Source organism: Arachis ipaensis, chromosome B9 (assembly GCF_059453495.1).
Source record: "Arachis ipaensis isolate K30076 ecotype BB chromosome B9, ASM5945349v1, whole genome shotgun sequence".
Taxonomy (NCBI): Eukaryota; Viridiplantae; Streptophyta; class Magnoliopsida; order Fabales; family Fabaceae; genus Arachis; species Arachis ipaensis.
Genome location: NC_142444.1, coordinates 139,707,574 through 139,719,042, shown reverse-complemented (window position 1 = coordinate 139,719,042; position 11,469 = coordinate 139,707,574). Strand labels below are relative to the sequence as shown.

Here is an 11,469-nt window from a genome sequence, read left to right as displayed (position 1 = left end):
TGGTATGTGAAGAAATTTCATGTCCTACTATTCAAGCAGTGATGTTGAAAGTTTGATAGACCAAAAAGAAGAGGAAAAGTGAAAGTTGAGAGAGAAAAAAAGTTAGCTCTTTTCTTTTTTTTTTTTAAATTTTTCAAAATAAAAAACTAAAAAAAAGTGTTTATTAAATGGTTAATTTTATGTACTCTTTATGCACTCCCACTATAGTCATGCATTGATAATTAGAAGCTAAACTAATTTCTATTCTAATTGGCATATACTAAGGTGACTAACTAATTATAATTGAGCTTATATCTATTGCTAATGAAAAATAATCTAAGTAACACCTCCCGAGTTAGAATTATATAAATCTAACAATCCTAACTTGAAAATATTAGTAGAAAAAAGATCTGGAGGCAGAACTTTAGTAAGAAAATTAGCAAGTTAGTCCTTGGAGTGAATCAGCATAAGATGAAATGAGACCAGACAAATATTTTTCACGAATAATGTGGGATGAGTAGATTATTGGTAATGTGAATGACTAATTGGTTATCATAATAAAATCCATTAAGAAAGACAACCATCTAACTTTCCAAGTAACAACAGCAAGAGACCTGTATTCAAATTTGGCAAAGAACATAGCAACAACGGTTTGCTTCTTACTCTTCCAGCTAATAAGAGAGTTTTCAAGCATGAAGCAATAACCGAAAATGGAATGACGAGTATCGGCACAAGTAGCCCAGTTAGCGTCGGCAAATCCGGTGAAATGCAGATCAGAAGTAAAGGAGAAGAATAGATTAGTTGTAGGTCTGCCTTTTAAGTATTGGAGCATGCAAAAAGTAGCTTGCAGTTGAGAGGTAGTTGCTCAGTCCAAAAACTGGCTCAAACATCCCACAACATAGGAGATATCGGATCTAGTATTTGTGAGGTAAAAGAGTTGACCGATGAGTTATCTATAAGTAGTGTTGTCCGTTAAAATAGTACCTGAATCCTTCGAGAGTTTCTGAAATCAACTGGAGTAGAGAGAGGCTTGCAATCTAGATAACCAAAATCCTTGAAAAGATCCATGGCGTACTTCCACTAAGAAATGTGAATTCCAAAGTTGGAGCGTGTTACTTCCATTTTCAAGAAGTACTTGAGATCACCAAGATCTTTTATTTTGAATTCGTTATCCAAAATCTGCTTGATAGAATTGATTTCACCAATGTTATCTCTAGTTAAAACCAAATCATCCATATATACTAGGATGTGTGAAGCTTTCAGATTGTTTCTTGATGAAGAGGGAATAATCATTAAAAAAAAACTACTTATAACCAACATCAACAAGAGTTTGAGTGAGCTTAATGTTTCATTGCCTGTTTGCTTGCTTAAGTCCATATATAGACTTTTACAATTTGCAAACCAAACTTGGTTGTGACACATCCAAATCGAGTGGTATCCTCATATAAACTTCCTTGTCCAAATCTCTGTGAAGGAAGACAGTATTGATGTCCAGCTGTTTTAAATGTTATTTGTTTGCCGCGGCTAATGCTAACATTACTTGTAGAGTATTCATTTTGACAACTGGACTAAAAGTATCACCATAATCCATTCCTTCCACTTAGAGTGAATCCTTTTGCAACTAGCCTGGCTTTGTGCCTTTCTATGATGCTATCAGGATTGAATTTTATTCGAAAAATTCATTTGCAATCCACAGTCTTCTTGCCTTTTGGGAGTTCAGTGAGACACCAAGTTCTGTTTTGATCCAAAGTTGCCAATTCAGCTTGTATGGTCTTTCTCTAACATTCATGTGCAGTCGCTTCCTCATAGGCGCTAGGTTCCGGATTTGAGATGATGGCTAGAGAAAGAGACTTATAACCTGGGGTTAGTTTATTATATGACAAGTGCTAGGAGATAGGATATAAAGTGCTAGAGTTAGTAAAGTTGTTAGTGTGTGCTGCGTAGGTTATCATACAATGGTAGTCCTTCAAATAAGCAGGTAGTTTGTTGATTCTTTCATATTTTCTAGTGATGCAGATGCAATAATGTTAGTGTTTGGTGTGCTAGTAGCTGCAATAGTGTGTGAAAAAATTGGTGAATGCATTGAGCTTGAGAGATGTTCATTTGAATCTGTAAGTGTAGTATGTGTAGGTGATTGCAAATGATGTGTGGATAGTGTATCATATTGAAAAAAGTCAATGCATTATGGAGTACGAATGGGTGTCGCAGGAATATCAGTGCTAGTGAAATGTGAAAATGGAAAATGAATTTCATAGAAGGTTACATTTCTAGATATGAAAATCTCTTTTGATTTTAAATCAATAAATCAAAAACCCTTTGTTCCTAATTTAAAACCGAGAAATGCTGTTTTTTTTTCTCTTGGGTCTAATTTTTTTCTTGAATTTATTAAAGTGGAGGCATATGCGAGAGAACCAAATACTCTTAAATATGAAAGATTGGGTAATTTACCACACAAAAGCTTATAAGGACTAGCACTATCCAGTTTAGTGTTGGATAACCTATTAATTAGGTGAATAGCGTAAGCTATTGTGTATTGCCAAAAATAATGTTAAATTCTTATTGAAATAACAATGCTCTAGCAATACCTAAAATGTGTTGGTATTTTTGCTCTACAATTTTATTTTACTCTAGTGTTTCTACACAAAAAGTTTGGTGTAGAATGCCAGTTGATGCAAAAAAAAATTGAGTGAATTCTAACTGAGTGTCTGCTCTTATACACTTAACTTATTTTTCAATTCAAAGGAAAAATTGGAAAAAGAAAGAAAACAACGACATTGGCAACGATTAGATCTCAATTAATTTGACTCATAGCTTGTTTGTTCTCCATGCTCACCACACCATGAATAAATCTCATGCCCTGAGCTAAAGTGATGTTGATAGTTTGATAAACCAAAAAGAGAGAAGAAGAGTGAAGGTTGAGAAAGGAAGAAAACAAACTCTTTTTATTTTTTTATATTTTTTTAAAATAAAAATAAAAAAAAAAGTGTTTTTTAGACCGTTAACATGTACTCTCACTATAAAATTAATTACAGCTATACATTCAATAACTAGAAGCTAAACTAATTTTTATTTTAATTAGCATATGCTAAAGTAGTTACAATTGAGCCTACATCTATTACTAATAAAAAATAATATAGGTAATAATTCAGTCATTACAATTTATTATTATATTCTTATTCCTTCATTGTTATAGAACCAGTTAAAAGCCAAGTTGCGATTTGACTTCAGATTCATCTTAATTAATGAGATTCCCTGAAAGCCTCTTAATATCTTATATCCCTGTTTAATAAGGACTTCAAACATTGACTTCAGATTCATCTTAATTAATGAGATTCCCTAAAAGCCTCTTAATATCTTATTTCCCTGTTTAATAAGGACTTCAAACATTGAGTTATGTTAGGTGTATATTAAAATCAATCATCAAAGTCGGACCAGTATAAAATACATGCTAGAATATAAATACATATTGAAAATAAATTAAACCACACATATATTTATATACAAATATATTAGTAACTGATTTTAATAACTAATTTTAATGTACAAATAATATCTAGACATACTTCAAAGAAAAAACATGCAAAGGAAAAACAAATAACATAAAACTTCTCCAAAATGTACTACAATGGATACATGAAACGTAATACATTCCAATAGGTAACAAGTACACGATACACCAAACAAAAAATATTTTATGTGAAAAATATGCATACGATATTTTACGGAAATGTTTGATAACCAAAGAAAATCAGCCAAAAACAGACATAACTTGCCTTATTTAGCATTCAATAATTGTTGCGACAATTAATTAATGCTAAATAAGACAAGTTCTGGCTGTTTTTTTTTTGTCTACCTAACATTACCCGATATTTTAATACACAGACAAGTTGGTATGTCATAAACCCAAATTAATATGCGGTACGCCACCTAATTGATGAATTTATGTAACAGTACGACCAAAACATCAGATAAAGCTACAATTTATGTAAGATAACATGAGCCCCATGCTTTGGATTGAGAGTGAGTACAGTAGTTGGAGCATGTGCATAAGATGGGGAGAGCTCAAATGAGAAACGTTGTAAGAGCAATGACAAAGCCATCTTTGCTTCCATTAAAGCAAAATTTTGCCCAAGGCATACTCTAGGTCCCCATCCGAATGGAAAGAATGAAACTTGGCCTTTTGTTGCCTTTGCAACTCCCTCAGAGAATCTTTCCGGTTTGAACTCTGTTGCATCATCGCCCCAAATATCGCGATCATGATGAATCAAGAGTATTGGCAAGGAAACTTGTGTTCCTGCTGGAAGGGAAAGGTTGCCAAGTTTCACATCTTTGTTGACAGCACGATTGAAGTAAACATTTGGAGGGTATAACCTTAGAACCTCGTATAAAATCATTGTCATCTGTGAAAGAAAAGGTGTAAGCAATGCTGGAGTATGTGAATAGTATGCATAAGGTTTTAGGTTTGAATTTTGTCAGTTGTTACAGATAAGCAGCTAAGAAAAAACATAGGGAACCTACTTGAAGGTTTTGGGTTTGAATCACGTCATACTTACAATTTTAAGGCGACTTAACCCTTCACTATCCGGAGTTTGATCGCCAAAAACTTGCAATACTTCCTCTCTAGCACGTGCTTGCCAATCAGGATACCTACCCAATAGTACCATTGTCCAAACTAGAAGAACTGAGGTGGTTTCTTGGCCAGCAAGGTAGAATGCATTGCACTCCTCCATTACTTCTTGGCTTGTCATTCCCGCAGCTTTGTTGTTTCCATGTTCTTGTATTTCTCTATGATTTGATTCCAAAAGTATGCCTAATAAGTCTTTGTTCATGACTTCCCATACCTTCATTGCTTTCTCTCTTTTGTTGATGATAAACTTGAGCGAAGCTTTTTTATCTTTTTCAATTTCTTTCATCCTCTTGTGCGTAGCTGTTGGTATCAACCTAAGAATTAAATACATATTATATTCTTGTCAGTCAATTACCTAATTACAGTGGATATCAATTCAGAATCCGCATTATTATTACACATATTCCTCACTTAAATTGCTAAGGGCAAGAGTTTCTAATTTGTGTATATACTATATCATACTTTAGTTTATCCTCCCAAATCAATTTGTATACATTGATGGGGTATCCCTAGTAATAATGTGTGAAATCACTACTAATTTTCAAGGCGTATATGTAAGTTTGGCTCCTACATATATATTCACCAAAGAAAGAAAAAAGATGAATAATTTTTATAACTATTATATTAATAGTCTTACCACCATCCGGGAATATAGACATTTCGTAATTTCATAATAAGTCCAGCTTGTTCTCTTAAAAGATCGAATATTCGCTTTCCTTCTTCATAGCTGCTTCCAAATGCTGTCTTGGAAATAATATCGCAAGTCAAATTTTGAAGAAATGGCCATACGTCGATTTCACATTTTCCTTCGGAAGACAGCATCGCATCCCATTTTCTAACCATTTCATCACAGGATTCGGATATGGTTGATGACATTACCTATAGACATGATTGGGTGAAAAGAAGAATAATCAAATATATATGGACTATGAAGTAATATATGATAATTTTAGAATAATTACTTTGTAAAATTATACAACAAACGTGAAGTGTAAATATAAATGAAAAAAAAAATTAGTAATGTGAGTACCACTTAAAGAGTTAATACTCAAGTTAATCTTTAGAGTTGTGTCTCAATTTGACTCCCAAAGTTTCAATATTTTTAATTTGATCCGGCAATTTGACATCTATAACTTACGTTAGTCTTTGACTCTATTTTTGTCACAGAATTACTAATGACGTACTGGGATATGGATTGGACTACCACAGTAGACTTCATAATGGCTATTTGATGTGATAATTGAAACTTTTTACCTCAATTTGTTTTCTAAGAAGCCTTTGAAACCCTTAATTAAAATTAAAGTTTTAAAGAATTCGTAAGAAACAAATTGAAACAAATTTCAATTGCCACTATTAAGGGTAGTATTGTAAAACAAGTTCAAGATGAACTTAAGAAAAGTCAAGAAAGTATAACCTAGCTACTAAGTGATAAGAAGGTAGGTATTTAGGTGTTAGTTATTGAGTCATTTGATTTTTTCTTCTGAGCATATATAAATCTGAGAACACCTGTGTAAAGGGTAGTGTTCTATTCTAATAATCAATTTTACAGATTCACATTTTTTCTTCTTCTATGTGAAAAGCTTTTTTCATAGAAAATCCTTTAGCCATATCTTTTGAGAGTTTAATGTGGTAATTTATAGTCCCTTTTAGAATGTTATTAACCAATCTGTGATAAAAACAATATCACACACTAATATAAGTCACAAATGCCAAATTAAAAGACTAATTAAATTGATTAAACCAAAACTTTAGAGACTAGATTGAATTAAGAGCGTAACTTGGACAAATTTAAATATAAATATTAATTTCATCACTTAACAAACTTTCAAAAACATATCTTTAATATTAAAAAAAGTAAATAGTTTTAAAACTCGAAGTATTAAAGATAATTAATTTTTCTATATCTAGTAATCAAATAGAGGATAAATCATCCTTCTTAAAGAAAATATATTACCTTTAAGTTTTCAAAATGGAAAGCAGGGTTGATAATCTTTCGATGTTTTTGCCATTTCTCGCCATCATAATTTATGAGTCCGTCGCTCAATAACTTGACAAGAGGGCTCAACTTGGGTTTCTCAAAATCATTGATCTTGTTAAAGACTTCTTTGATTTGATCAGGATTTATGATTATGACCTTTGGTGTTGTCCCTTCCCAGACAAAAGAATTCTTACCTACACATACATGGACATGTTTGATGATCTGTGTTATATAACTCATACAACTGCCTAATAGGTTTTTTTTTTTATTTAAATAAATTGAATATATGATTTACCAAATTTACCCAATTTAGAAAAAGAGAGGGGAGGGGGGTTTACATATATTAGCCATCATACACCAATATCAATCACGAAACATAAATAGGTAATTTTTTCCAGTTTTGTTTGAATTGAAAAATCACATATTTCTTTTATTTAAATAAAAAGTTAGTTCGATATATGGATTAAATAAATAGCTAAAGTAGTCACCAAAAAAAAATAAATAGCTAAAGTAACTGCTTTCAAAAAAGAAAAACAGCATTTTTTTTTCCTTGTTACATTGAGAATAATGAAGTTTGGATCTAAAATTCTATACATAAAAGGAAAATAACATTAAATCTTCAACATAAAAGATAAATAAGATTACCAAATTTTTGAACAGTGTGATGGATAAAAGAGAAGACATGTGGTGCTACATCTTTATCATTGGAAAGAGTGTTGTGTTGTTGAGATTTGGCACCTTCCTTGATCAGGTTGATCATCTCCATTGAATCCCCGACAAGAACCCTGTATTTGTTGCCTTGAAGTCCCTGAGCTCTTAGAAGCTTCTCCAATCTCTTTGGCCTCAGCCATAGCCAATTGAGAAGCTTCCATGCCCATAGAAGAACCAAAGGAACCAAGATTATCAAACATATTGCAGTTGGGGAAGATACTCTTATCATGTTCCTGTTTCTTTGGGGTTGTGGAAGAGGGAGCCAGAAAGTAAAGGACAAAGGAAGAAAACAAAAAGGAAATTATTAATGTAGTTCACATGGATGATACTTGCCTATGCCACTTCGGTGCCTTTTATAAGGTTACAATCACATTCTACATTTAGAAAATTATTAAAATTTATTATTTTTAGTTATTAATTAATTATTAATACTTAAAAATATAAGTTAAAGTATGTTATTGAATTATTAGATTAAAAAATTTAATTGATAATTAAATAATGATAAAAAATAATAAATTTTAATATTTTTTAATATTTTTTAAAATAATAAAATAATAGAAATAAAAAATATTAAATATATATCAAAATTAGTTATTGTATATTTATATATATTTGTATATAAATATATATTTAATTTTATTTTATTTAATTTTAATATATATATATTATATTTTAATGTGTATTTTATACTAATAACTAATTTTAGTGATTAATGATATCTACCTAGTATAATTATAGGAAGAGAAATGTTAGGGTACCAGTAATTTTTGTGATTTGTAGCCATCAAATAGCCATCAATGATAATTTTAATGGTGTGAGATTTCATCTAATGACTCACTTTTCTTTACTAATTATATGCTGGCCAAAATTTAACAAAGTTGCTGGCCCTAGACTTTTCCTTATAGGAATATACGTAAGCTTAAAGAAGATTTTTGTTGAGATTAGAAATTTAGGTGGATAACTTTTTAACTTTTTATATAAATACATAAAAGAATTTTTAATATTATCAGCATTTGAACCTTAAAAAAAAACGATTCACGTGTGTATATAAAATTTTTAATGTACGAGTATTATTCCTTAAACTTAAAACACTAATTCTTATTCATTTCTATATGATCGAAACAATTGAAAGAAAAAATAAATTAACAAGTATTCAAATCTTAGCTTATTGTCTGTTTATCTGATGGTTAGTTTTCTTCTCAGATAAATTTAATTTTATTACATTGACATTATTAAAAATAGTTATAATTTCATCGATCGTCGATTCTAACGTTGTTATTAAATTCTAGATTATCGCACATGATACCTTATTAAACAGTCAACAGCATAGGATACTATTACCACAGAGAGTTTTTAAATTTTACGAAAATTATAACAATGTTTTTCTATCTTTTATAACTTTTTAAACTTAATAAAAGATATAATATATAAGTCTTACTATCGTAATATATAAAATAAAATAAAAATAAAAAATATAATTTTAAGAATTGAATCATATTGATCAGTTCTACTGAATTTATTGAGAATTAGACACTAAATTAGTTTGATACACACTAAAAATTAATTCACAAAAAATTAATCAAAATCGATTAATCGATTAAAAATTGATCTAATTTATAATAATAAAATAAACAATTATTTTTTAAAAAAATATATATTATATAAAAATATATTATTTTATTATATCCAATTTAACTTCAATTAAATTTTACTTAATTTTTTTTGGCATTAAAACTTTATTTAAATTTTTAAACAATTGATTTGATTTTGAGAATCTTATTAATAAAAAAATAACCAAAAAATAAAAACTATTCTCCATATTTTATTAAGAACTTTTCATATCGAAATGAAATCTTGCTTTAGGCCCCACACAAGTCCTGAGAAAGAAAAAAAATTTAAATATAATTTATGATTTGAATAAATTATTATTTTTACTCATAAAAAATAAAAATGTTGATATTTTTACTCATAAAAAATGAAAATTAAAATTATACCTATAGAAAATCGATTTTTTGCGACAAAACTATTCAAATCCTAAAAAATTATCTGAAAATCTCAAATTGCTCTTCGCACACACATATACACACTCTCTAAATCTTTAACACCACTAAAATGTACAATGTCATCATACTTACACCCTCCACCACCACCATCATTATCGACACTACCGACTCCAAACTAAGAGAAAGAAGAGGAAGAAGGTGTGACGCGACACCGACGAGATTGGGAGTCATTGTAACAACCGCATCAAATAAGAGAGACAAAGGACAAGGAGTACCCGAATGATTTTTCTCTCTTCTCTTCCCTTCAATTCAGTGTTTTCATCTTTTATGGATAGAAATAATAGTTTATTCTTTATTATTTTGTGTCGTATTATTTATTTCATTTACAATAGAAATGATACATAATTTAACAAATAAAATGAGTGTATAAATACTCATCATATTATCAATTTATCATAATAAATTAAAAATTAAATTAAAAGAGGTCACAAATTAATAGATGAGATTCAAACTTTTGAAAAAAATCAATAGAAAAAAATATGATAGAAGCGTATCATTCTAAAAATACATACTCTTGTTTTAGAATAAAGATCTATCATATTAAACATACTAAAATTAAACAAATTTAAAATAATTAAAATTACCGATATTTTATTTTACACAATATAAAAGTTAATTTTATTATGATAACTAATTTTTTTCTCATGAATTCAAATTATGCTTATTATCTGTATTGCTCTTTAAAAATATAGGTCTGAAAACACATGATAATAGTTAGTGATGACCTAACTAATTAGTACCATATATGCTTAAAACATGTAATTTGCCTATACCCTATACATTAAAAGGTCGTATGGAAAGTTTCAAAAGTAACTTTTTTTAACTTTTAACTTATGAAAAGTAGTAGTATTAATGTCTGGTACAATTTTCAAAACCAAATTACAGCTTTCTAAGAAGCTATTTAAGAGCTTATAGAGAACTTAAAAAAAATGACTTCTCTCATAATATTACTACTTTTTATCACATTTTTATAAAATAAGCACTTTTAGAACTAAAAACCCAAACACAAAATAACTTATTTATAAGCTACTTTTAATATAATCATTTATTGCTTAAACTATTTTTTCAAAAGGAGTTTAATTAAGTTGTTTACCAAACTGAACCTAAATCTTCTTAATATAGAAGATTAACAAAATTAATTAACTTAATTTACACAATTATTTTATTCTAAGTACTAATTTTTAATTCTTTTAAAAAATCTATAACATATAATGTCTGTATTTTTTTTTTTTTTGTATAAATGTAGGTCGAGACACCACTGCTACTAATTTAATAACTCAATCAATTTCTTATAATGAACCAGCTATAAACAATGTTAGAAGCCATGCAAATATAAATTATTAGTACTCTATTTATATCTTTAATATTGTATCTTCATCATATAATATTTATTTAAAATATTTTTTGTATTGAATAAATTAAAATATTTGTTACTGTGCATTATATAAAACGTCTAATGACAAACAAAATAATGAATTCTATAATAAAAAATAAAATAAATAATTAACAAATAAAAAATTTAAAATAGACAATATATTTATAAGACTAATAATAACAATAATTTTGTAATAAAATTTTAGTAACAATATATATCTTTTAAAATTTAAGAGTAAAACTAGAAAAGAACTAACTTAAACACAAAAACAACGATTAAAAAATAGTACAAAAATATTTATATTTTATCTCATATTTAAAAATATATTGTACAAATTATATGGATTTTTTAATTATAAAATCTTTATCCAATTAAGAATTTAATAAATAGTAAAATTTGGTCATGACAAAATGTATTCTAATTTCTTAAAAAAATTTAAAAATACTAGATTAAATATTACAAGTCAATAGGTAACTAAATTAAAAATTTACGCATTGAGTATCTCATTCGCTAATTAAACCCTAGTACGAGAGAGTACATGAGAGTACGTGAAATGGAGAGTGGGGAGAGTGGGGGAGAGTCTTCGAGGGTGGCACATAGCGAGGCAGCCGGCCATGTCGGCGGAAGCAATAAGGGGGAGAGCGGAGGGGGGCATGCATCAGGTGAAAAGGAGGGGGATTAAAGGAGATGGTAACAAGACTTAAAGTCAGCGGATATCGTTGAGATAAAGTTGTTG

At 29.0% G+C, this 11,469-nt stretch overlaps 1 protein-coding gene across 2 annotated transcripts; it reads right to left on the bottom strand.

Annotated features, from left to right (window-relative positions):
- Nucleotides 1-3,557: 3,557 nt before the first annotated feature.
- On the bottom strand, nt 3,558-7,626 carry LOC107618986 (cytochrome P450 CYP72A613). 2 transcript variants are annotated; one of them, XM_016321184.3, is made up of 5 exons: nt 7,230-7,626; nt 6,561-6,778; nt 5,244-5,485; nt 4,533-4,920; nt 3,558-4,379 (listed from the first exon to the last, which is right to left on the bottom strand). In XM_016321184.3, the coding sequence occupies exons 1-5, from the start codon at nt 7,522-7,524 to the stop codon at nt 3,954-3,956; spliced, it is 1,569 nt and encodes a 522-aa protein (XP_016176670.2). In that variant the 5' UTR covers nt 7,525-7,626; the 3' UTR covers nt 3,558-3,953. The 2 variants fall into 2 exon arrangements, with proteins under 2 accessions (XP_016176670.2, XP_088356002.1); XM_088499876.1 differs by having other exon boundaries at nt 5,244-5,956; nt 6,212-6,778; nt 7,230-7,622.
- Between the last annotated feature and the right edge of the window lie 3,843 nt (nt 7,627-11,469).